Source organism: Lepidochelys kempii, chromosome 3 (assembly GCF_965140265.1).
Source record: "Lepidochelys kempii isolate rLepKem1 chromosome 3, rLepKem1.hap2, whole genome shotgun sequence".
NCBI lineage: Eukaryota > Metazoa > Chordata > Testudines > Cheloniidae > Lepidochelys > Lepidochelys kempii.
Window position 1 is genome coordinate 150,891,173 of NC_133258.1, and position 27,836 is coordinate 150,919,008.

The window sequence follows — 27,836 nt, forward strand, 5'->3', positions numbered from 1 at the left end:
CTGAAGAAAAGCACCCTATTTCAACCAGGTGACCATGAATGATATCTTACTCTTCTGAGGATAACACAGAGAGATGAAGAATGGATGATGATTGAACGCCAGCAAACATACACTGCAATGCTTTGTTCTATAGTGATTCCCGAGTATGTGTTACTGGCCTGGAGTGGTAAAGTGTCCTACCATGGTGGATGGAATAAGGCTGCCCTCCCCAGAAACCTTTTGCAAAGGCTTTGGGAGTACATCCAGGAGAGCTGCAAATGCCAGGGCAAATTAATCATTAAACATGTTTGCTTTTAAACCATGTATAGTATTTTAAAAGGTACACTCACCAGAGGACCCTTCTCCACCTGGTGGGTCCGGGAGGCAGCCTTGGGTGGGTTTGGGGGGTACTGGCTCCAGGTCCAGGGTGAGAAACAGTTCCTGGCTGTCGGGAGAAGCGGTTTTTCTACTTGCTTGCTGTGAGCTATCTACAACTTCATCATCTTCCTCATTCCCAAAACCTGCTTCTGTGTTGCCTCCATCTCCATTGAAGGAGTCAAACAACACGGCTGGGGTAGTGGTGGCTGAACCCCCTAAAATGGCATGCAGCTCATCATAGAAGCAGCATGTTTGGGGCTCTGACCCGGAGCGGCTGTTTGCCTTTCTGGTAGGCTTGCCTCAGCTCCTTAAGTTTCACACGGCACTGCTTTGGGTCCCCGTTATGGCCTCTGTCCTTCATGCCCTGGGAGATTTTGACAAATATTTTGGCATTTCAGAAACTGGAACGGAGTTCTGATAGCACAGATTCCTCTCCCCATACAGCCATCATATCCTGTACCTCCCGTTTGGTCCATGCTGGAGCTGTTTTGCGATTCTGGGACTCCATCATGGTCACCTCTGCTGATGAGCTCTGCACTCACCTGCAGCTTGCCACGCTGGCCAAACAGGAAATTGCTATTCAAAAGTTTGCGGGCCTTTTCCTGTCTACCTGGCCAGTGCATCTGAGTTGAGAGCGCTGTCCAGAGCAGACACAATGGAGCACTCTGGCATAGCTCCTGGAGGCCAATACAGTCTAATTGTGTCCACAGTACCCCAAATTCGACCCGGCAAGGCCGATTTCAGCACTAATTCCCCTTGTCGGGGGTGGAGTAAGGAAATCAATTTTAAATTGGAAAAAAAGGGCTTCGTCGTGTGGACTGGTGCAGGGTTAAATCGATTTAATGCTGCTAAATTCGACCTCCACTTCGAGTGTAGACCAAGGCTAAGAGGGTGTTGCAGGCTGGAGGGACTGTGTAGAAGCTGTGAAGCAAACTGACATAGAGGGCTCTTTTTGTTTTTAATCCTGATTGAATTTGCTGCTGTCCTAATTTTGACACAACAAGTCTTTGGGGTGTAGAAAATGTAGCCGTGTGGGTTGCGTGTTGCATAGTGTAATGTGAAAAGGAGTACTTGTGGCACCTTAGAGACTAACCAATTTATTTGAGCATGAGCTTTCGTGAGCTACAGCTCACTTCATCGGATGCATACCGTGGAAACTGCAGCAGACTTTATATATACACAGAGAATATGAAACAATACCTCCTCCCACCCCACTGTCCTGCTGGTAATAGCTTATCTAAAGTGATCATCAGGCTGGGCCATTTCCAACACAAATGTGCTTGCCTGTAAATTGTAAACGCTGCATGCATCCAAACATGTGAAATCTAGTGTACGTGCTCCAGCATATGCAAAGCCTGGCCAAGAGTCTGCGATGCTGTTCTGCCTTGCTTGCAGGTACAGTAAACTCATGTCACTATATACTGTAAGGGCTAGCCTGCACTGTTTTTACATTGAGGAGAAGTACAGTGGAAACATCCAAGGGGATACTTCTCATTAATAGAACCAAGAGTTTGAGATGAGTGTAGTTTGGAGAGTTCTGGTCCTGTGGGCTCAAGTCTCAATTCTACTCTGAAACAAGTCTGTCTTGTAATTATGTTCTTGGCTGAAAATTTACAAAGCCACTGCATATAGACAGTCTTGGGAGAGGGATGGTTAACAGGGTGTGATACAGGAGGGCCAGGGAGTAGTGGTAGAGTGCTAGAGGGGAAATATATAAACCCAGGGCTATTTAAGGCTTGGTTCCCTGTAGACTAGGGAGGGTGGCTACTGGTTAATTGGAGCACCTGTATTTCAATTAAGGCCCTGTCAGGAATCTAATAAAACCCCATGCTTCAGGCAGTCAGGAGGAAGGAGAGAAGACTGGAGCTTGGAGGCGTGCTGTGAGACTTGAAAGATCAGAGAATTGAAGTAAGGGAGACCCTGCCCCAGCTGGTACCCCACCCAAGGGGGAAGAAGGTAAGAACCCACAGGGGTTGAGAGGGTCTGGGGCTCAGAGTGAGGAGCAAACCCAGACCCCTCCCCCGCTTTCCTCCTCTACCACCTTCCGGGGCCACTAGCGGGGACCTCGGTGGCCCACGGGCAAGGGGTGGTGTCTTAGCCCCCCTGCCAAGAAAAGCGCAGGACCCACCATATTAACATCAGCCATCTTGTCCCAAGGAAAAGGTCAATACAGCAGATAGCTGGACAGTGGACCTTGAATATGGTGACAATGAGCTGCTAACGAGTTACACTGCTATTGGTTAATTAAAACAGAAGTAACTAGTTTCCCTGAGTTGGAACTCTAAAAACTATAGAGGTAATCGCATTCTTCTCTTGAATTCAGTTATGATTAGGAAATGCAGGAGCCATGAAATTATGTATCCGATTTCTTGAATAGCTTTGTGATTATTATTTTACTGTCTCAAATCACTTGTTTATATTGGAGACTAAGTTCATATCAGTGTATCTGAGCATACAGCAACAAAGGGTTGAATAAAGTGTTCCTATCAAAACTGGTGACTCAGCTCTGAAGATTCACTCTTGTTTTTAAGACAAATGTGGTGGTGTCTATTTAGGATGGTGGAGGGGTGTTAAGGTTTTGATGTGGGTGTGTTTTTGTTTTGTGGCTTTTTTTTAATCTTTTATCACTAGGGATATAACTGTCTAGAAATACCAGTAAAAGGCTGAGACCTGGTTTCTGTTCCTGGTTCTGCTGCTACAGTCTTGGGCAAATCACTTCCTCTGTCTGTCTAAATGGGGATATTGCTTATCTTACAATGGTGTTTGTGAGACTTAGCTAACTAATGGTTTGTTAGACTGTTTGAGACCCCTAATAAATTGAGGGCCCTTGTTCTGTTAAATCACCTTAGGCATCTGCTGCGTGGCCTCAAGGTGTCAGTTCTTGGAACTGAGATGCATGTTGTCTCCTAAAGGAGATGCTCTTTTATTCTTGAATCTTAAATATCTTCAAGGAATCTTCCCTGCCCCACACCCGATGTCCCAGTTTCATAACTACAGGGGTTGGTCTGCAGCACATCATTTTATATTCCTTATCTGTTCTTGTTTTGCCTATTCCCTGGTGGCCGGCCTACTCGCCTGTGTCACTTTACAAATGAACTAATCAGCATAGAGCTTTTCTATGTCCATGAGTGAGGTGCTTTAAATATACCTGGTTCAGTAGGTATTGGGTTAGATATTTCCCTGGTGTATGTCCATGGAAGTCATCCGGGGTTAATTTGACTCACCGCATTTTTAAACCACAGCAAAAAGAAACAAAAATCCTACTTGATTAGGTGAATCCTTCCTTCTCTGTATCACGTGAAGCTGCTGACCTCTACGTCACAGATCTCTGCACTTCACAGCACCTCTGACTATACGAGGTTCATCAATCTTTTCCCTTTCTCCCTCTTCCCTTCCTCACCCCTTGAAAGATTCCATGTTATAACACCCCTTCTTCTGATAGAGGGCTGGGTTCACCTCCCTCTGGTGTGTTTGTGTGAGAGAGACTTAAATTACAGCTCTCCTAACCTCTGACAGCCCTGTCAAGTGAATTGGAGTAGAGGTCTGATTTCTCCCCATCTTCTTCCACAGTTTTGCTAGCTGTACTGCCTTGGGCCAGCAAAACTATGCAACTCATTTAAAATAAGAATTACAGTGCTGGTAAAAAGAAAAGGTGTACTTGTGACACCTTAGTTTGTTAGTCTCTCAGGTGCCACAAGTACTCCTGTTCTTTTTGCGAATACCGACTAACACGGCTGCTACTCTGAAACCTGTCATAGTGCTGGTAAAGTACTCCATAAACCTTGTCTGTGGATAGCATTACTGAGCTGCACATGGCAGTATAATCTAACTTATTTTTATACAGAGTCTGTATCATCTTGGTCTCTCCCCCTTTTGAGAAGAGTGCCACAGAATTGTCCAGCACTCTGCTAGAATCATGGGGCTACTTCCTGATTTGGAGTTCTTTTGTAGCTGTGGCTGCATTTTTATTTATTTTATTTTTTTAAACTGAGCCTTTTTGTCACCAGAGTCCCCCAAGGAAGGGGGTTTTTCTTTGTGCCTTTGCTTAGGAGCATAGTTTTCTCATGCTGGATTTGTAACTGACCCAGGCAGTAAGTCCTGCGCAGGAACATTTGTCAGAACAGATGAAAGAAGCTGTAATGAAAAGAACATTTGATAAAATGGCTGTCAAACTAAATCTGTGTCCACTTGAGCTGGAAGCATATTGACTATTGGTTCCCACAATGACCAGTGGGCAGAGCTCCATCCCAACCTAAATGCTGGAGGACATTTCAAGGAGCAGGAGTAAAGACTGCTGGTAATTCTTCTCCATCTCATCCCTATCTGTCACTGAGGACAGGTGTAATAGAAAATGCCACTTCCCCAGTACAAAGCCACATAGGAGAGGAAAGCCTTTTTACAGCATCTGACCTACCAGAGGAGAAGCATTCCATGCATCGATTGCTAGAGCATCTCTCCTAATTCTAGACACTGCTGAAACTGAAAGTGCAGTTAATAAGATAATGCTTTACTAATGTGCCATTCCCGCTATGGCCCAGCAAACTGGTTCAGGAAAAATAAGAATGATGCTGAAAACTGAAACTGAACGTTGGTTGGTTTGGTTTTTGTTTTGTTGAGAGTCTTAGCGTTCCAGATGTGTTGTCCCTGATCCACCAACTAATCTGGGACCAGGAGATAGATCCCATGGCAAAGGATACCTCATGGAGGCCCAGTGTGCTAGGGGAGGGAATAAAAGACTAAATACTGGAGAAATGGTGAGCAGCTGCTGCTGCTCAGAGAGAGGCCAAATGGCAGGTGTGTGCAGGAAGCTGCTGCAGAAATCTCTCAGTAACTCCTGCAGTGCTTTCCCTCCATGTGTTCATCAGTTACTGCTCCCAACGAGAGAAGGGAGGAAACTTAAAAAGGGAGAACGTTGGGGGGGGGGGGGGGAAATTTAGCTCTCCAGACTGTTGAGTAATTTTTTCTTGGTTACTAACGAACCAGAAACGTTGTGTAAAACATTCTTGAAAGCTGGCAGTAAAGACTTTTTTCTCTGAATGAAGGGCTGCTCTGATTCAGTGTTTGCCATTTCCGAGGGGTTTGTCCAGAATGACCCAGCTGCCAACCGAGTAACTTGTAAAATATGAGTTGGGAGGCATAATTAAGGCGAGCTCATTTGATCAGTGAAGCAGTTGCCAAGGCAGGGTAGTAATAATTACTTCATCTCAGAGGGGCACTGCGGCTTGCCTAAATCAAGAAGACCACGATAAATTGGAGTGAAAATTGAAATTGGGCAATCATAACTCCAAGTGGAAAAAAAAACTGAAGGAAAGTCAAACTTGGGGAAGAAGGGGAAATAATAAACTGTGGAAAACTGTTTTCTAAAATGAAAATATGCTTTAAAAGCATATGAAAACATGGAAATCCACAGTCTCACAAATGCCCTTGACTCTGCCCTGTATCATCACCCGAAATGAAGAGACAACGTAGTCCTCCGACAAAACATCTCTTCAACACACAAAATAAGAGCTACAGGACTGCACTTTATCAATGGAGTGTCCCATAGTGGATTTATTATCTGTGTCTATAGGGCACCCTGTGATCCACCTTCCATCTGCAAAAGGAATGTGAAATTTGGCATATAACAAGTCCCATGAATGAGAGCAAAGTGGTCAAAGTATTGCCCTCCCCAATACCACTTCCAGAAATTCATAGATTCCCAGGCCAGAAGAGATCATTGTGATCCTCTGGTATGGCACAAGCCATAGAACTTCCCCAAAAATAATTCCTGGAAAAACATCCGATCTTGATTTTAAAAATTCAGTGATGGAGAATCCACCGCGACCCTTGGTAGATTGGTCCAATGGTTTATTTCTGTCACTGTTCACAGTTTACACCAGATTTCCAATCTGAATTTATCTAGCTTCAACTTTCAGCAATTGGATTGTGTTGTACCTTTCTCTACTAGATTGAAGAGCCCATTATTAAATATTTGTTCCCCGTGTAGATACTTATAGACACTAATCAAGTCACCACTTAACCTTCTCTTTGTTAAGTTAAATTGTTTCTAGATGAATACATTTACATTTAGCTATATTAAAATGCATATTGTTTGCGTGACGCAGTTTACCAAGTGATCTAGATCTCTCTGAATCAGTGACCTGTCCTCTTCATTATTTACTACTCCCCCAATTTTTGTATCTGCAGACTTCATCTCTGAAGATTTTATGTTTCTTCCATGTCATTGCCTCTTTTGGTTTTTCTCAGACTTTCAAGACCTATTATACCCTGGCAGAGGAGCACCCTAACCAATTCTCAGGGATTCTGGGTACCTTTTCATGAAAGGTAAAGATGTGGAGGCAAAATCTGCCTTATTACTGAAATTGGAGGTCAGCCTTACCTATGCTGTCACTACAGTGTCTTCAGAAAACACCACTGCCACCTTGATTTCTCTTTCAGATAAATTTTAAAAATCTTGAGAGAAAAATAATAATCTTCAGGTCTATATGGGACAACACCACATTAGAGAGAAACTGAGAACTGAGTCAGAGGCTGACTCGGGGAACTAATAATGGCATGCTGACACTCTTGCTTTCAAACCACTGGATTCAATCCATTATATCCCAGTAGTGACTAAAAGCTGTTACTGGCTGGAGGTTGTTTGGTGCTCTGTGTGAAATGAGTTGGAGTGAGGAGGGATGTCAATCCATGTCCTGGGCAGACAGACACAACAAAATTCCCCCACAAGATGGACACTTACTGTGACCGTTATCTGAGAAGCCATAGACAGAAAAGAACCAGAGGATGAATCACTTCCATGCTCAAAGAAGCAATGTCTACGTCTGGGCTGAGGCATATTGTTGGATGAGGAGCACTTTGAGGGAAGTTTGCGCTAATGCTGATGTGTCTGAGCCTGGTCTGTGGCTTGAGGGACTGTCACCACCAAATTCACTTAAACTTGAGAACTAAAATGAAACCTGGCAACTGCCCTCCCCAGAGAGAGGAGATTCTCACCCCTTGTGGATACAAGGTGTTTACAGAGGACTTTCTGAGGTTTCAGTGCTGTACTCTGCTCCTTTAGGGCTATGATCAGAGGACAAAGCTCAGTGTTGTAAATTCAAGCCTATATCTGTTGTTCATGGAATCAAATTGCCCATCCCGGGGAGTGGAAGCTTCTCTAATGCAGACACTTAGTTTAGTGACCCTTTCATTAGACTCTTTATTCTGGCCCGTCATTCTTTGCCTCTTTTCAAAACCTAACTAGTAATAGGCCAATCTCTAAAAGGCTTTCAGATAAGATCCTCAGTCTCCCCAAGCCTGGGATTCTGATCCAGAGCAAAATAGCCTGGAAATTAGGCATTGCTGGGAACCAATTTTCCTGGAAGGGTAGTCATATTACTACTGATTTATTATTAGCACTTCACATCTACAAAGAACTGTAGGAGCATAATCCTATATGGATCTACACAACCCCACGGTGACGTAAGTACGATATTGTACCTGTGTCACGGAGAAACTGAGGCAGGAAAGTGAAGTTACTTGCCAGAGTCATCTGGGGAGTCACTTTGGGAGTTGGGATTAGAATTTGGCAGTTCCTAGATCCTAGTCTTTGTCATCACAGTTGATTAGATTTCCAGATCATAAGGGACCAGTGTGATAATTTAGTCTGACTTCCTACATAAAACAGGCCATAGAACCTACTCACAATAATTCCTAGAGCAGATCTTTTGGAAAAACATCCAATCTTGATTTTAAAATTGTCAGTGATGGAGAATCCACAAGGATCCTTGGTAAGTTGTTCCTATGGCTAATTACATTGTTAAAATTGTACACTTTATTTCCAGTCCAAGTGTATCTAGTTTCAGCTTCCAGCCATTGGATCATGTTATAGCAATTGAGTCTTTGGTGATAAACTGGGGACATTACATATTCTGGAATGGGACACAGCTGAATGGATTGGGCAAGCTGAGGCCAATGTAGAAGGAGACCTTTTGTTTTCACACATAAGGCTGGGGTAGGGGAATGCATGGACAAGGGAGGTAGCTCAATAGGGTTCTGAGAAACAGCCACATTTTTCCAAGCTGTATCAGAGACTGGGAGAGAACTTGCCACGTGAGTTCTGTGAAGTTCTGAGCAGCCTCCGCTTCCACTGACCTCCATGAGAAATGAGGTGGTTGAGCACCTTGCAGTTTCAGGCTCTCGTGCCATGGAACAGCACTTGTGGAGCAAGGATTGCGTTGGGGTCAAATAGATTAAATTACCTGGTATTACAGGAGTAGCCTCCAGGATATAGGAAAATAAGTGCTTTTTTGTGCAGTGAAAACTGCTAAGATAGTGTGAGATCATGGTAAAGATTTCATATGAAGGTGTCGCTGATTTCTAAAGAAGTCTTTCCTGAGACTTTCTGAATGGGATAATTTATCACCAGAGATTAATTGCACTTAATTATATTACTACAATGAATGGCTCACTGCACTTGTCTCTTCTTAATTCTCCTGAATCCATTTCAGGCCACCCAAGCTGCATCTCTGCTTGCCTCCTTTTGTGCTTCTCCCACTTGTGCCTCATGCAGCCCCTCGTATGCCTTGAAATCCCACCACCTCAACCTAATCTGCCATGCCTCCGTCTTTCCTTAGTACACATCTCTCCTGCAGGGAGGCTATTTACCTTTTAGTGCGTCTCCTCTCACTGCTCAGTACTTAGCAAAGAACTGAAAATAATCATTGCAAGATGGCAACAAACTAGTGATGAAAATCATGATACTTACAAAACGTGCTTAACTACACTATTTGTTTGAGTTACTTGTTGCCTTCCGCAACGCCGCCTCCTGCCTATGGATCGTCCATTTAGGTGTAAGCCCTTGGGAGCAGGGGCCTTGTCATGTTTACCTGTGTATAAAGTGTCTAGCACACGGACGCTATACAAATAGTAGTAATCTATTCACTAACTTAGTGTCTGTAGTTTGAGTAATTAATTACATTGCCCATCTATCGTGCTATATAAATCATTGATTATTGTTCACCTGGTATTAAATCCCTTCGTAAAAGGGTAGGTGGAATGTATAAAGTGTACATCCGATGACTAATTTGGTATTCACCTGAGCAACAAGAAATGGTATTCAGATTAATCAGATTATAAACTGCTGAGTGCATAGAGCAATAAAGATACTGTACAATCGATTATGGGGGTTTTTTTGGTTTTTTTTTTTTTTGCAGCAGGATATTGGTGGTAAAAGTAATCCCTCAAATGAGTCTTCTTCACTAAAGAGAACATGTCTGATTATTTTCCTAATAATAGTTTGCTAATAATTGTATTACAGTTGCCTTAGCACAGGATGAGAAATCATTGCAGATAGAACATCTACTTCTGATTAAACAAGTGGACAGAGATTTCAGTTTTCCCAGTCATTATTAAAGGCAGTTATTCCTATATGGCTATTTAAATCTGGTCAGGAAAAAAGACACCTTTTTTTCTTTTCCAAAATTTTTTTTTTTAAACTAGTGTATTCTGGAAAATCTAATGACCTTAATGTGAATAATCTTGGGTTTATATAATTGACTACAGCTAGGTTTTAATTAAAAAATGACTTACACATGTTTTTCAGTACAGTATAAAGGGGTGAATTTGGTTTGCTGTGATTTGTGGGGGGTCATGTTTACTAAATATTCCATGAAAATATTTGTGAATCCAAATTTAGGGCAAAGGATTATTGTCCAAAAGCTTATCCTGGACGTGCTACTTTTTTTACTGTTTCTAAAACGTTTCCCATGCAGTTGGAAAGAAATAAAACAATACCGTGTGACTTAAGTGGCCAAGCATACAGGAAGAATAGTGACTGGTTACAATGAACAACCTGTAAACAACCTATAGTCTGAAAATGACTCGTTCAGCAGGTTATATGGTGAATATTCAGGAACAATTAATCCAATTGAAGAAAATGAGCGTTGGCTTGTGAATGACTTTCTAACCTAATAAAGGAGAAGGCTAGATTTTTTTTTTACTTTAGGCACCCAAATAAGTGGTTTGATTTTTTTTCCAGACATCAGGAGCATGTAAGCTCCCTACAGGCTTCTGTGTGTTTATAGACACCTGTATAAAATATGTTTGAGTTCTAGTCCTTCAGTCAGGACTATGGGTGAAATCTGACTGGCAATGCAGCCCTAGTTAGCAAGATGCAGACCAGAGTGCTTTGTATCAACTAGACAAAGACTGTAACTGCTATTAAAATCTACACTTAAATACAGGCACTTAATAAATGTCCATGTTGTGTTTAGGCAAGTCAGTCCCACTCCTCATTAGGCCTCCTGAGAGCATCTTTATGAATGAACATGAAGATGATAGTGTTACTTGCTGCTCATTTGGGCTTCTGGGACATTTGTCACAGGAGAGTAACTCATTTGCTCGTCATCAGAAGCTCAGCCTGATCAGCATTTTGCTGGTTTTTGTCATGAGCTCTGATCTTCACAAACCTTACTAATATGTTAGTCAAGAGCAGAGGAGCACCTGGAAGCATGCGTTGGCCAATAAGGTCCGCAGGCCCTCACATAGCTCATGTTTGTGAGAGCAATATTGTCATGCTTGTATATCTGAGCATGGTTGTGATGTGCTCCCATTAGTGACCCCTATTTTGGGTGGGTTAGTTGCTCAAGGCAGAGGCTTGATGTGCAAATTTTTCTTCACAAACATTTTAAATGTTTCAAATTATTGGAAAGAGTACAGTGCTGGCAGGGGGACCCTTAAAGCTCCGTGTTCAAGAAATATAGGGTCTAATTCTGTTCATGCTTACATTCGTGTAAAATGCACGGCAATTGAATGGGCTTCAGTTGAGTCACGTTGTAATGGAAAGAATCCAGCCCAGTTTTCTTTAAACTCTTGTATAATTAAAAACGGCTTCATTTTTTATTTTATTTGTTTTGCCAGTTTAAAATGATACTTTGTAGGCCCTTGGCTTCTCCCCACCCCCACAAAAAGGATTTAGGTATATGAAGGGATAAAAAACAACAAAAGGGGCAGCTAAAGCAGCTAGGATAAAATTACAAGGGTTATTTAATCTTCATGCTTCAAAGCATAAACATCAACAGCTGGGGTTAGATGACTTTTTCCCCCACCGCATGTTAGAGTATTGCACAATTAGGTTCATGCTGCTGGTTTTATGCCTTCTGAAGCATCCATGCTGGGCCATTCTGAGACAGGATGCTCGGCTAGATGGACCATTGATCACTTATAGGATGGTAATTCTTATGTTCATAATTCAGCTTTTGCTAGTTTGATGTTTTTAAAAGACCACAAGGGAAAATGCAGGCAACAAGATGGGCCTGTCGGAGCCACCTAGGATGCCTACTACTTAATTCACTTGGCTTCACTATGGTCACATTAATCATCAGTGACCAGATGTAGAAACTTTTCTCTTCCTGAAACTCTGAGTAGCTGGCAGTAAGTGTCTGTGCAATGTGCAGAGGCAGATCCTTGCCTTCTCACCCCCCTCCCCCCAAGAGAAGTGTGCTAGATGTTGGAGCAGCTGCCACCCACAAGAGGCAGTTAACAAGGGGAAAGTTTAATCCCTGCTTTGGAGGAACACTTGGACCGTGCCAGCTGAATGCGCTCGGTTTTCTTGGCCTCAATTTTGGGATCACAGAAGTTGCTGTTGGCTAGAAGTCCTTTTCCAAGGAAGCTCACTGATGTCCCAGCTCATTGAAAAGGTTTGTTTGGAGGTAATGAATCAGATAATGAGCATCACTCGTGACCATGACCTTTTCATGGAAAATCTCCATACCATGTCAGACAGGTGTGTTTTGCATTGGCCACGTCCTTGGTTGTCCGGAAACAAGCATGCAACATATGCTCTTTATGATCATGAAACTCTGTATTTCCTTCTTCCTCTTTATAGGCGGTCTTGACAGGGCTGTTCTAGTACTTGCAGCTGTAGCCCAGTTAGATCTACCCTGCGTTTTTATTTATCGAGGGTGTCTGTGAAGCAGCTGGTTTGGCTCTTAAAGTACCTGAGACCTTTCTCTTGCAGAGCGCATATGGGTCCCTCGCTGAAGTGATGCAGAGGTGGAAAGTATATCAGCTCCAGTGCCTGAAGTATCTCTATGAGACGCCCCCTCTTGTGGCAGGTAAGCCTGCTCGGCAGGAATGGGATATCTACTTCTGCTAACTGTGGCAAGGAACTCTTATGGGCTTGAAAGTCCTCCCTCTCCATAACTCCATTTCCATTCTCTCCAGCTCACTGCTTGTGTTGGGCTGCTTCCTGGGATAACCGCTTTCCATGCAGGCAGTGGGAGAGGAGATTACATGGAATGGATCAGCTATAAAATCATTCATCTCTATGGCCCAAAGTATCTTCCAGTGCTATGGTTCATCTTTGGTTCTAAGGCAGGTGGTATCGTCAGTGCAGCCTGCAGGATGAATGCCACCCATGGAGTTCTGCAATGTGCCCTGTAGCCTTTAATGTGGAGGAGCAGCCCGAGGGAGACTATAGGTCCTAGCAAGGAGTGTTCTACAGGGATCTTCAAGGAGAGTCCTGTATTCAACATATAAGTCCATATACATTCGGTCCCTTTTAATTTACACCCATTTTAAGGGCCCTTTATCTGTCAGAGTGGTGTAAAGCGGCCTTAGTGTAAATGAGAATGCAGTTCATGGTCTCTATAGTCTGAAATCTTCTGTTGAGGATAAGGCCAGCTGCAATCTGTTCAGAGTTATGCTTGGCAAATTGCTGAGACTTGCTGACAATGCAGCCCACAATTGAACACAGCCTGGGACCTCCTAGAGTGCCTCTGTGCTACAGTAAAGCTCTGAAACGGACCACGCAGGTCTCAAATTACTTTTATAAAACACTGTTTTTAAAAATGTTGTTTGTTTCCCCATAGCTGCCTCTTGTTAGTTGTATTGCTACAATGGAGTGTATATTGATAGCAGTAGTGGGAGGGAGACATTAATCTCCTTTTGTGCTATTATGCATAGAATGACGCCCTCCAAGACTGACGGTTTAATAAATGTGAAGCTGTAGCATTAGCACGTTTATGGTCATTGTGTGGGTATATTAGCAATGTATCAATGTATTTAGAATTTACAATGTCATGACAGCAACCAGTTCTCAGGGAAAGATTATCTACAGCATTCATAACAAGAATGAGCTGCTGAGAACCAACATGAGCGACTGGGCTACACAAAGGCAGAGAGATGAGGATACCTGGCACCAGGGCAGGATGGAAGCCTCTGGCTGCAGGTATTGTGGCATCATGGCGTAAGATCTTTGCAATGTCATCTCTGCAATCATCCTGCCCATTTATTCAGTCAGTGAGAGAGCAGCCTGGCAGGTTCAGTCCCTTTCCTTTATTCTTATAAGGGGTGAGGATAAATGGTATTTTTTCCCCTTCCTAAAATAAAACACAACCTTTTACAGTTATGTGGTGCAGTTGCTTCACCTTCATTCCTCCTGTTTTCCAATGGTTGCTCTTCACAGTCATCATGGTTCAAGGGCAATGCTTGATCCCATTCTCCATCTCTCTGCAGAAGGCAAGTTCTGCAGCAGGACATTGGATGACTATGCCTGCTGGCCTGATGGGCTACCTGGGTCCTATGTGAATGTAAGCTGCCCTTGGTATCTTCCTTGGGCCAGCACAGGTAAGAGTCTATCCTTTCTGGGCAAATCCAACCCCAAATGTGAGATGTTTGCCTCTCAGCAGCCTGTTTAAACTTACGCAGCCATTGCATGGCACTGGGACTGTGTTGTGATCACCCTGTGATAACTTTTATGGCTGCTAAGAACCAAGGTATGACTGGCCGCCTGCAGCACACACACAGATAAGAGTGACTTATATGCTGGAGGCTGTTTGTGAGGAGCAAGGCATTGTAAAGGGCACCCCAGCTTACAGGGCAGGGGTAACACAGCTACTCATTACTCTGGATTGTACCCCGGTATGCCACAGCAACCCACTACATGGCAACGAAAATAATTTGCAACTCTGGGCTGTTCAGGCAAATGGAATGGAATCTGATCACATCTCCCCACCCCTCTTCTGGACAGTATGAATATGTTATATCCGTTATTCCTATAAGGGTATAATATGTGGTTACCCCAAAGGGAGTTACCCAGATATTTCAGCTTGAACGTACTCTATTTGATTAAAACAAGTTTTAAAATTTCTTTGTAGTTAATTAGTACAAGTAAAGAGGTATAAATGTCAGAAACGGTTATAAGAAAAATAAAGAGAACGCTTACTGGTGCCTAATTTAACACACTACATTTAGAGTCAAAGCAAAGTTTTCTCACCACATGCTTTCAGCAGTGTTATTGACCAAATTCTTTGTCAGGACCCCTCTCCCAGAGTCCAACACCTTCCTTTGTCTCTTCAGGTGCGATGAATGTGATAGGAAGGGGGAGGGAGGATCCCTAGGAGTGTTCGCCCTTCCTTTTTATAGTGTCTGTTCCCCTTGTAGAAAAACATTTCTAGCTGAGAACAAGGAGTCGCAGTCTATGTAGAAGGATATTCCCTGCTGTTTTTTTTTCCACCTGTTTGAACTTCGTTTGTGTTCCCTTCCTGCTTGATGATGACAGTGTTTACTGCTTAAATGCAAATTAAGCAGAGCACACATTCCTTTGTTTAGGACAGACCTGTTTGCCAGCTTCTGTTTGGGCCGGACTGTGGAGTTTGAAACATGTGTTGTTAACACCATAAAGGTGAATCTTAGAACTTCACATACAATGTTGCCACACCTATTTTACAGGACAATACTGATCAGCAAATTGAGTTTTCAGATGATACCTTAAAAGGCATACCTTATACCAAGATTATTACAGTAGAGGTATATTGTCACAGCTGCTCACTCCTTTTTCCCTTGCTGTCTGGAATGACCCTTACACTTTTCACATTACTCCTTTACCAGTACCTTGCTCACACTAAATACCCATGTTGGAGATAATTTTTTCCAAGATGTATGTTTTGCATTTGTCCAAGGTGAATAACATTTTTGTTACACTCAGTCTATATTTCACTTTTGTATTATTTCTCTGCTGTTGGTAGCAATTGTCAACTTGATATCATCTGTGAATTAATATTCTTTGTTTATCCCCTCCAGATCATTAATAAAGATATTAAATCTTTCAAGCTATTTAAAGATTTTCTCTTACTAATGCACAAATGTATTTTACCTTCCAATTACTTGACCTAAAAGCCCATCAGATGCTCCAGAACTCTTTCCAATAACTCTAATCTTTTTGGATATCTAATAACCTACTTATAGGATTAAACTCCTTCCCTCCAGCAAACCCATTTATTTTCAGTCTTTAAGACTCTACGTGCAGTCATTTGACTGCTAACAACACTTGAAACCATCACTGCAAGAGAGAGTCAGAATTTAACGCAATACTGTGGGGTACTAAGTTATCAGAATGTGCAATATCTTTCATATACTTTTGCAAATAAGTAAAATGAATTGCCCTGAAAGCAGAGTATTTGAGTGAAAATAATAGCAATGCTTTGGACTTCTATAGAGTATTTGCCAGGAGGATTGCAAAAGCAGTTTAGACACAAATTAAGCCTCACAATCTCCTTTCCTCTTCATTGCTGGTTAGACCCTATATTGTCCCTATTTGACATAAGGGAGTTGGGGGAAGGAAGGGAACAAAGAAATGAAGTGATTTGCTGAAGATAACACACAAAGTTACTGTGAGAGCTGGAAATGTAACCCAGGAGTCTGAATTTCCGTGGCCTGACTCATCACTGCACTGCACCTTGTGGAGTCATTTACACCACTGCCAAGTGGGTATAAAATGCTGCCAGACTAGATGAGTTGCGACCTTACACTGTCTTTTCCCTGGAGGAAAAATCTTTCAAAAGATGGAGCACAGCAATGAATTGAGCCTCCAGTTCCCTTCTATAACCACACTCACATTGTTTGTTTGTGTGTTCTTACATAGCAATGCATTCCCATAAATCCAAAATAGGCTCTGACACTGCTGGGTGTGGACCCCTAATTTTCTATTCTACACATGCTGAAAAGGGAGACAAAGTTACGAATGAGGCTTTGTTCAGGAAGTATCTCGAAAGCCTCTTTGGTGAGGTCTGATGTTACTGAGTGGGAAGTGCAACAGTTAAACGTAGCTTGAGAAGTGTGACTCTTAAGCTATGTCTTCACTAGAAATGCTGCCGTGGCACAGCTGTAGCGTTGCAGCTGTGCCCCTGAAGTACTTCAGTGTAGACACTCACTACAGTGATGGGAGGCGTTTTCCCATTGCTATAGTTGATCCACCTTCCCAAGAGGTGGTAGCTCGGTCAACAGAATTCTTCCATCAACCTAGCACTGTCTGCACTGGGGGTAAAGTCCAGCTTAAGTACATTGCTCCGGAGTGTGGATTTTCACACCCCTGAGTAACATACCTGGGTTGACCTAATTTTTTAGTGTAGACCCGGCCTTAAGAATATGCTTGACTTCCTGCCTGGGGGTCATCCCATTGATAGAGGTTAGGATATGCCTACACTTAAAATGCTACAGTGTCACAGCTGTGGTACTTCAGTGTAGGCACTCACTACAAGGACAGAAGGGGCTCTTCTGTCGCTGTAGTTAATCCACCTCCCTGAGAGGTAGTAGCTAGGATGGAAGAATTCTTCCTTTGACCTAGCCCTGTCTACGCTGTAGGTTAAGTCAGCTTAATTAAGTCTTTAGCGTGTGATTTTTTTCACACCCTGTGAGATATAGCAATGCCGATGTAACTTTTCAGTGTCGACCGCCCCTTATGAAGTAACTTCTCTTGTCAACAGGTCAGTCAACTGCAGGATTTTCTGCATCTTCCTCTCAACATCTGCTATTGGCCACTGATCTGGTGTAGCAATTCCTGTGTTCCCAATTTGTGCAGTGAGGCTGTAGCCATTGCAGATGCTGTGGAGAGTGTGACCCGCCGCTCCTGCTGGGGGTAGAACATAGAAAGCAAAGTAAATGGAAAAAACCTGTTGTACTGTTTGGCCTGGATAGTTATCACATTAGGGCTTGGGATAGATGATGTGTGTGTGGTGGTTTTTTTCTTCCCCCAAGTAATTGCTTAATATGATCATTTTGTGTTAAAAGGTAATCAGATTCCATTTAGCCAGTTACATTAACAAGCCTGAACTGGTGCCAGTTGGATTAGAGGGCTGGAAAAAGAGCCCATACTGTGAGTGCTTGCAGTGAGAGATTTTGTAATGCAGGAACTCTTCTTGTTCATACGGCAGACTTGGCCAGCTTTGTATTTGAGCAGCTACTTTGTCTTTCTCATTCACAGGTCTCATTCTCCCTCACTCTATTCTGATGGGCTATCAGTCTTAGCACCAGCCTGACTCATGGCTTTGCTGACACATGTAGCTCCGCAGGGTGACTAGCAGGACAGGAAGCTGAAAATGATTGTTTTTTCATCCACTTAGCCATTAGTCCAATCCCTGATGCTGTCAGCAGTCTCCCCTTCTCTCTGTCTGCAGCCACCAACTTTTCTCAGGGAGGTATAACTGTGTCCCACAGTGTGTGGTAGCTTCTGAAACTCTGCCTGCATCAAACTGGTAGCCTATGCTTTAGTGCCCTGACCAGGGAGGGTCCGAACAGGCTACTCTCCTATTCTAGAGTAAACAGGAGAATTTTCTCTTACTCCCCCTATCTTTGAGGGGAGGCAAACGCCTGCATTTTCAAATCCATGTGCTTAAAATGAAGCACTTAAATTCATATTTAGGCATCAAGTCAGGAACTTTTGAAGGAGCTGAAGAGAACTAGAAACCCAGTTCCAGTGAATTAAATAACAATGACATGAATCTGAGAAGTGCTAAGTCATACTTCATATCAGCTTTTTGTCCTCTGCCAGACTTAGACGAGCGGTTCCCCGCCCCAAGCTGTCTGGGCTGACATGTCTGTTGATCAGCTAAGGTCCTGGTTGAATCTGCTGTAACCAATAGCAGGGGGTTTGTCACTCATGGTCCTGAGACCAGAGGAAGCACTAGCCCTTAGGGTTTAGTGCTAGTCAGGGACTTGGGAGATCTGGGCTCTAGTCTGTATTCAACTACAGACTTCCTGTGTGACTTTAAGCAAGTCATGCAGGCTTGGATCCACAAAGGGACTTAAGTGTTGTGACACCCAGTGTTGCAGTGCCTAGAAGATCACTGGTACAGTACTGTAATCTGCAAAGCCTGAGGTTCCCATACAATGAATGGGGAGAAATTGGCACCTGAAAATGCAATCCACCGTAGCCAGCATGCGAGGCAGGAAGTCACCTAAGCTAGCCAATAGAAGATGCCAACAAGAGGGGTATGTCCCAAGCCCTGGACCTCTCAGGGTTTGGCATCTATCTTTGCTTTCAATCCCCAACCAGAAACCTCTCTCCTGGAGTCAGGTGGCTTAGGTATCTAGTTTCTTGGGAGAAGGAGTGAGGCACCTGTGTCATGCCACACTAAATGGGAGGGGGTTATTGATGCTTGCCTTGTGACTGTTAGCCCAGTGCTTGGCACACTCACCTGGGACGGTGGTGAATCCAGGTTCAATTCCCCACTGTCTGCAGAAGTGGGAGAAAGGGTTTGAACAAGGGTCTCCCACACCTGTAACGAGAGCACTTCAATCACTGAACTATGGGATACTCTGAGGTGGGAGGTTTAGGTTAGGTATTAGGAAAAACTTCCTAACTGTCAGGGTGGTTAAGCACTAGAATAAATTGCCTAGGGAGGTTGTGGAATCTCCATCATTGGAGATTTTTAAGAGCAGGTTAGACAAACACCTGTCATGAATGGTCTAGATAATTAGTCCTGCCACGGGTGCAGGGGACTGGACTAGATGACCTCTTGAGGTGCCTTCCAGTTCGGATTCTATGTGGTGCTCCCTCAGTCTCTCTCGTTGAAGCTGCTCTACTTTGGATAAATAATTAGTCACTGGACCAGACAGCATGCAAATGACTCTATAGCTTGGTCGTTAGGGTACCCACCTAGGAGGTGGGAGACCCAGGGTCCAATTCCTCTGCTCCAGGAACTGTTTAATTATTGACACACAGTGGAACAACTTAAACGAGACAGTTTGAGGGACCCTGTGTCAGAGTATCCCATAGCTCAGTTGATTAGGGCACTCTCCTGAGAGGTGTGGGCTTCTCCTCTTTGAGTCCTTTCTCCCTTTCAGGCAGAAGGGGAACTGAACTTAGATCTCCCACATCCTACCTGAGTGATCTAACCACTGGGCTACAAGTAACAAGGAGGGAACTACCACCACCTCCTCTGTCTCAGGCTGCATTCTGAATGGCCCTGACTCAGTAGGTGCTCAGGGTTCACTTACCAGACTAGTTCCCCCAGGAAATGTAGGCATTTGCCTGCCTATCTTCCCCTGGTTTGCGCATAGCTCTTGAGCTTAGGTGGGAGATAAGTGTCTGGATGCCTAGAGTGAAGCAGCCATGCACATGTGCATACTCAGAGGCAGAAACTTAGGCACCTAGGGAATTTTTACAGCTGGAATTTAGGTGCCAGGTGAGTAAGCCTGTAGGTGCCTAAAGTTAGCAGGTGAGCAGGGGCATACTGGATCACAGTGGAGCCTAAAACTGGAACTTAGATGCCTAAGTACCTTTGTGAATCTGGGCTGTAGTGTTTCTATACCTGTTTCCTATTGGTAACATGGGGATGGTAGTGCTGCCCTACCTCCCAGGAGGCTTGTGAGGATTAAATGCATTAGATTGTGAGGGGGTCAGATGTGGTGACGGAAGCCATACAAGTTGTCAAGGTTCCTTCCCCACTCTGAATGCTGGGGTACAGATGTGGGGACTTGCATGAAAACCTCCTAAGTTTACTTTTACGAGCTTAGGTTAAAACTTCCCCAAGGTACAAACTATTTTACCTTTTGCTCTTGGACTTTCGCTGCCACCACCAAACATCTAACCGGTATTTTTTTATTAGGAAAGAGCCCGTTTGGAAACGTCTTTCCCCCCAAAATCCTCACCAAAACCTTGCACCCCCCTTCCTGGTGAAGGTTTGATAAAAATCCTCACCAATTTGCATAGGTGAACACAGGCTGAAACCCTTGAATTTTAAGAACAATGAAAAAAATATCGGTTTCTTAAAAGAAGAATATTAATAGAAGAAAAAGTAAAAAGAATCACCTCTGTAAAATCAGGATGGTAAATACCTTACAGGGTAATTAGATTCAAAACATAGAGAATCCCTCTAGGCAAAACCTTAAGTTACAAAAAGACATAAAGACAGGAATATCCATTCCATTCAGCACAGCTTATTTTCTCAGCCATTTAAACAAACAGAATCTAATGCATATCTAGCTAGATTACTTACTAAGTTCTAAGACTCCATTCCTGTTCTGTCCCCGGCAAAAGCATCACACAGACAGACCCAGACCCTTTTTGTTTCTTCCCCCCCTCCAGCTTTGAAAGTATCTTGTCTCCTCATTGGTCATTGTGGTCAGGTGCCAGCGAGGTTATCCTAGCTTCTTAACCCTTTACAGGTGAAAGGGTTTTTCCTTTGGCTAGGTGTGATTTTAAAGGGGTTTACCCTTCGCTTTATATGTATGACACAAGTACCTTAGCTAGACACTGTGGTTTAGAGCAGTTCATTCTTCACTGCATGTTGAGTGGGAGGTGAGCAGCTGCTGTGCACCACATCCCAGCAGAGAGGCTCAGCATCACAGTAGGGATGAGCAGGCCAGCGTACCAGTCACTAAAGTACTACCTTATTCCCGTCTTCATTATATGAGGTACCAAACATTTGCGTCCCCTGGTACTTCAGCACAAGCTGGCACTGTGTGTGTACTGCAGTTGTTTAGATAATGTTTCCAGGACTGCATCTGGCAATGACCGCAAGACGTACTTTGGAGGGTACTTACCTGTTTTCTGTTCTTCTTGTGGGCAAGTCTCAGGGCATTCTGCTATGGGGAGCATTTGCTGATTGCAGCATTTCAGTCAAAATACTTTAAAGATGATGTGAAAATTATTTTTTCCTGTTGAGGCTGTGTAGCAAATGTGCATCTGATTCACATGAAGCAGGCCTTTTATATTCCTGCTGCATAAAGTTCAGATTGGGGAACCTGACACCATATTGAAGTCCTTCTACCTAACTGTTTAGTTGCTTTGATAACCCAGAACCATTTCCATTGCCTCTCTGCCTTAAGTACTTATATGTGCTTCATCACCACAGCAGCTGAGCACCTCGTGATCTCTAAGGGAGTTATCCTCACAATACCGCTGTGCCCCAGGGAAATACTATTATCCCCATCTTACACATGAGGAACTGAGGCACAGAGAAGCCAAGGTCACACAAAGTCTATAGCAGAGCAGGAAATTGAATCTAGGTATCTCAAGTCCCAGCCTAACATCCTAACTGCTGGACTATCCTTTCTCCCTCCTGTCATTCATTTTCAGTGCTCGTGAACATGACCTGTTCGTCTTTTCAGGAGCCCAGTAACACAGTGCTTAGCGAGCCACTTCAGATAAAATAAAGCCTAACCTGAACTGGTGCTCAAAACTTAATCTTCAAAGTCTGAGGACACTGAGGTACATGTTTCTGTTTTTTATTTCCATAGTAGTCTCTGTATCTCCTGGTCTCAGACAGGGCTGTGTTGGAAATGTTGGACAAATGTGAAACAGTTCTGTCGTGGTTTTCCTTAGTCCTGACAGATGTTCTAGAGGACCTGTTCCCATGAAGTTTCCAGCCTACTTTTAGGCCAACTCTAAAGCCCAGAGAAGCCAAAGTAAAGGCTTTCAGTGACTCCAGTAGGCTTTGGATCAGGTCTTTTGTGAACACAAAGGCTTCAGAGGAACTTCTGCCTTTCTGCCTGAGCCAAAGCTTTTGAGATTTGCTCACTAGTAAAACTACAGAGTGACGTTTTGCACTCAGTTACGTACAAGTAACCCTGTGGAAATCTGGTAACCATAAAATATGGCTGAAGATATTGTGACTTTTTGTATGCACTGAAGTCAATGTATTTAAATAGTTGCCCTCAATTGCACCCATGTACCTCAATGTACCATCAGTTAGCAATATTAAAGGAAAATAGCAGTGCCCCTTTGAGAGAAAGCATCCAGTTACTGTCACTGGCTATGCATCTCAGTATTGTTACTTTTTTAAAATTTAAGGCCAGTTGCCAATAATTCTGTGTGGACCTGGAAAGCTTGGAGCAGCTACTACAATTCATTTTACACTTATGTCCTTTGGGGTTCTGATATTTTATTGTTTAATGGCACTAAATCCTCTTAAATAGAAAATCTTCCAGAGATAGTGGTTCCAAACACGACGTATGTGCACAGTAACCACATCAGTTGTTTTTATGTATACTGGGGCATATAAAGGTTAGCTGCAGCCTGGTGGAGCATAGCCATAGCTCAGTACCCTATGACAGCTAATATGTTCCCTCTCTTCTTATTGTTTCAGGTAGCTCGGAAGTTAGTGGCTGTGGGGGGTGTGCGTCTGTTGATTTAAATTACATTATTTGAAACATAAGCATTAAGTAGATTATAATGAAACACCATATCCAAGATCTTTGGTTGCTACTGATACCCACATTTAGTAGCTATAAATAGAGATGACACCAGCTCACAAAATTCAGATCTGGCGCCAAACTCATCTGAAGTTTGTGGATGTTTTGTGTCCAGGGTTTTGGTTCAGGATCCATCCCTAGCTGAGGTACCTGCTGTCTGATTCAGCTGGCCTCCTAATCCACTATGATCCTGGATAACTTTCACTTAATTCAGTGGGCTGCCCAGTGGCCTTGTAACCAGTCAAGACAGTGGTCCCCCGCCCCGCCCCCAGTAATAGAATCTATCCATGCCCTCCCCCTCCCCCCGTGAGCTGGGAGCCCAGCCACAGCCATGCTCAGGACCTAGGGCATGGAGCTGAGCCGCGGTCCGGGCTGGGAATCAGGCACCCAGGCTAGGGTGGGGGCATAGCAGGGCTGGGTGGTACTCCCTTCCCACCTGCCATGGGGGCTGGCCTCACCCCCCTGAATGTTCCTCTGTTCCCCCCCCCCCCAGGTGGGGCGCACCACAGCTTGGGGACCTCTGAGTCAAGATGATGCCATAAAAACAGAACTCTCACACAGTCCCTGTTAGGTTTCTACTGCATAAAAATGTTCTAACAGATTCCAAATTGTGGGATTGAAAGGAGCAGGGTAATTCCCCCAGAAGTTTCTTTGGTTTAGGCCTCCACAGCAGTAAGATCTCCTTCTTTATTACATAAACATCCTCTAAAAGGAGTTTCATTTAAAATATGGTATAAAGTAAAAGTTGGCAAGAGGGTTCACTACACTTTCTTTCCCTCTTACACCAAAATTAAAAGTTTGTAGTAGGCTTTCAAATGTTAACTTGATCTTGAACGGGGCCAGATTATCTCCCCAGAAGAGATGTTAATTTGCATTTGCCAACCCCATTAAAGCAATTCAAATTTTAAATTTCCTTCCCTGGACTAAAAGTTGTCTCAATCTAATCAACAAATTCACTTTGCAAATAATATGAAAACTCACTCACTGACAGGAAGTTTACCTCTGACTTTATCAGCCTACATCTGTTTATAAAATGGTAAACTCTAGAACATATGCCACTCTTGTTTCAAGGACAAAAATATGGACTGTTGGAATAAACAGTCAGAAATTTCATTAGGAGATACACAATGGAGGTATATATGTGTCAAGCTCAGGGCAACTGTCCCAGCTTGGTGTGTGTAGGGCATGGGGAGATGTTGAAATGTCAATACTTATATACTTGGTAGGACTGTGTTGTTATCCAGGATTTATTTATTTATTTAATTTATTTTTGGTCAAAGTGGCCTTTCCAGTTAAAATAAATAGAAATATATTATAGTTATTATATTATATAGAAGTACAGCTCCCCACCGAGGTGTTTTTTCATTAGAAGTCTCAGGTGAAGAAATATATAGCATCTCATTACAGGGGACTTTACATCTTTTAATAGAAACAAAGTATGCTCTTGCTAAGTATTGATGAAAGAGAATGTTAATCCAGTCATTACTTAGTAACTAAAGTTCTGAATTAAGCATTAATCTTGTATAGCAAGTGTTTTGCTGAAAAGGGACTAAGGCTATTATCTGAAAGTTACCAGCTAGTTGGAAGATTCACATTCCAAGCCCCAAAGACTGGATTTTTTTTTAATTTAGGTAAATTTAGTATTTATCAGCAGTGTTTCAGTTTACACTATTGAATTCTAAGAGTTTGTCTTCCTCTGAGTCAGACAGACAGAGACACACACATTCTAATTCTGATCTCTTTGGTGTAAATCAGAAGTACTGCCATTGAAATCAGGCAGAGTTACATACATGTAAGAGCAGAATCAGACCCCCTGTGAATATAGATTGCCAGGATTGAATGAGTTTGGAACTCTTTGCCTTTTTTATTTATTGTGTTGTTCATCTTAATTTTTGGATCCCTTACATATTAGTATATAATATTTATTGAAAAATACAAAGATTTTCTGAGACCAAATTTCACTTTTCATAGAAAGATGTACACAGACTTATATGTATGGACAGTCTAGGACATCCTAGTAATAGTTTTATTTTATAAAATATATATATTTTAAAAATCCATCCCCCTTTCATTTCAAAACAGTTTCACAAACAGTTTTAACTTTAAAAGTGCTAGGCTGTGCAAAATGGCTGCAGTTTTCCTTTAATCTCACACACAGACTCTCTTGTTTATCTGCATTGTTACCCTTTCCCTCTAATTTGTTGCTGTGCACTTCCCCCTGAGAGTTTTCTGTGATAGCCAAATCCTCCACCTCCCACCCTCCAAGAGATCCTGTCGCTTATTCTGGAATTACGGCAAATAAAAACTCATCCTCAAACACGCTCCAAATGTTGACTTATAGAATTTGTATTCATCACCTTAAATTTTGTTTGAAAAAGAAAAATTTTGTTTGTTTGTCCTTATGGGTGGCATGTTTATGAGAACCCAGTTTTATGGCTCCTTCCATGAAGATAATGACCGTGGTGTTGGCTTGTTGCCAGCCTCATTTTCCCTTTCTGGAGCTAATTTAGTCTGCTTTCTGACCATCAAAATAACAAGAGGTGAGTTAGGGAAGAACAGGAGCAAGTGCTCAATCAGCATAATTGATCCTACAGGAAAAACTGACTTGCATACACAAAACCTGCTTGATGACTGTCCCTAGAGCTTAGTGAAGTGGGGCAACAATCGCTGTCAAGTGAATACAAATGGAGACACTCCTGTGAGATTGTCCTCACCCTCATTGTGGATGGGTGACAAAGGGCCCTTCCAAGTTTATACACATGAGCAGTCAATTAGCTGTGGATTTTGATGTTTAAAGAGAGGATTTTAACCTCAGCAGGAGAAGAGGAGCTCTCAAACCCATAAAGAGACTAGTTACCTACAGACAGTGAAGAACACATGAGAGGAAAGGCAGAGAATGTGGGATACACTGACTATAGAATCTTTTAGGAGAATCGAATCTTAGGATTAGGATATAGGATGGAAAACTTCAGTGAGATAGGTTTGAGTGTAGTAAAGTTGGGTTGGAAATTAAGTTTGTAATGGATGTGTTAGTACCTGTCCATAACTGTAGTCAGCCAAGGTAGCAATACCTACAGTTAAAGTTGCTTGATGCTTCCGAAGATCCGATATTCAATTGTTTCTAACTTTGCCAAACTTTAACTGTTTGAGCTGAAATTTTCCATGCTGAGAAGCTGCATAAAACTGAATTATTTTTTGTAAGTTTTAGCCAAAAAGCTTCTGCTTCTTCCCATATTGAGATTAAGGAAAATGGTGTTTTGCCCCTATTTTAAAAAAATAAATAAATAAAAATCTGTACAAACTTTTTGGTCAGAAGCTTTAGCATCTCCCTGCTTTAGAGGATGGAGTTGAAATTTGGAAAGGGGTATTTGTCCTGTCGTCAGATGTGCTTTTTGCTGATCCTGTGACAGACCATGAGACCTCTGCCTGCTTCAGCGCGCATGATGGATGGTATTCTGGGAATTAAATCAGGGTTGTGTAGTGAAGGAGACTGTTTGTAGGACCCTACTTTGCTTACTGCAGAAGTTGGAAGGTGACTAATGAATGAGGCAGGGGAGTGCTGTAAGAGAGAGGACAATCTCATGGTTTAGGCAGTTGAATGCTGCAGTGGAGAACTGTCTCTACCACAGAGTTCCTAGGTGATGCTGGCAAGTCACTTCAGCCAAAATGTTCACAGGTGACTGTTCATTTTCTGGGTAACTGAATGGGGGTGAAGATGATGCAACCTCACTTCACTGGGGTATTGTGAAGGTTAATGCATTGGTCTTTGTATAGAACTAAGATACTAAATGAGAGCACCATAAACAAGTCCATGAGGTAATTACTAATTCTGTGTTCAGTGCAGAGGTTGTATGGGGTGGTTAAATAAGGCCTAGAGCCACACACTGAGTTGTAAGGATAAAAGAAATATGGAATAGCGACCTATTTTGTGAGCACTAATCATCCTGGGCACTGAATGAGGCAGGGAGGGCCTTGTGGAAAAATAGTGAATGATCGTGTAATTAAAAATTGTATGATGATGATATATGGACAAGGGGGCTGAATTAAAACTTTGCATTGGCAATCTTAATGCTGGCATTTCCTAATTTTGAAGTGCTTGACTTTCTACCTTTAATGTTCTTAATGTAGTTTGAGTATAATAATAAATATTGTCTGCACATATAAAATACAAGATCCACTGAGGAACCAAAACTGCATCCTGACATAAAGGGAGTTTGATGTGCCATTTATGGGGAACAGGGTTAGTACAGTTAGAAGCTTACATAGAACAGAGAATGTTCCAGCATGGAGCTCCACGGAACTGTGGAGGCGGCACTGCTATCTTTTATCCACAGCAACCTCCTCTTGATTATGCAGCACGATTCCTTTCTGCCTGTCACCCTCCCCTTCGGAGCAGAACTTTATTCTGTCTGTGTATTGTAAATAGAATACAAGATTCAGGGGAAAACAAATGCTTACTGGATATTTAAAGCCAGAAATACGTGATGGGGAAATTCCTGATTGGTTATATGATCAGTTGCACCTCTGTTGACCAGTGGAAGATTGTTCCTCTGCATCTGTTCAGCCCAGTTTTAAATATCCCTGGTGCAGGAGCTAAGAATATAATTTAGGATACTGTGGTGATGAACCTACCGTAAATATATAGCTGGGTAAATAGGTTTGCAGGAAAAGCTGGAACCCCCCCTTCCCCAACAAGTTGAGACTGCTCATGGGTTTCATGCTGCCAGCTGCAGTTTGTACTTCAAAGCCAAACGTAAGATTCCTGGACTTAGTACATGTTTGTTGTAAAGAAAACCAAGTCTGGGAGTGAGACATTTAAACATTAACTTCCCCAGCAAAGAACTGACCGCATAATCCAGCGAGCTATGTGCTCAGGCTACATTGAATGATAAACTCAGCTAGGAATGAGCTGAGATGAGCTCTTCAGAGGAGGAGGAGAAATGCCTCCATTAAAATGCATTGCCTTCCCCATTGAAGGTCAAGTCACTTGATCAGGGAACACATCAATCTGTGGCAGCAAATCA

At 42.8% G+C, this 27,836-nt stretch overlaps 1 protein-coding gene across 3 annotated transcripts in view; it reads left to right on the top strand.

Moving 5' to 3' along the window:
- GLP1R (glucagon like peptide 1 receptor) overlaps nt 1–27,836 on the top strand; it is a 107,256-nt gene that overhangs the window by 37,853 nt on the left and 41,567 nt on the right. For all 3 annotated transcript variants that reach the window (XR_012158195.1, XR_012158196.1, XM_073338557.1), the window contains exons 2-3: nt 12,356–12,452; nt 13,855–13,965. Coding sequence is in view for 1 of the 3 variants with exons in the window: in XM_073338557.1 (XP_073194658.1) it covers nt 12,356–12,452; nt 13,855–13,965 (208 nt within the window). In the remaining 2 variants the exon portion in view is untranslated. The remainder of the gene's footprint in view (nt 1–12,355; nt 12,453–13,854; nt 13,966–27,836) is intronic.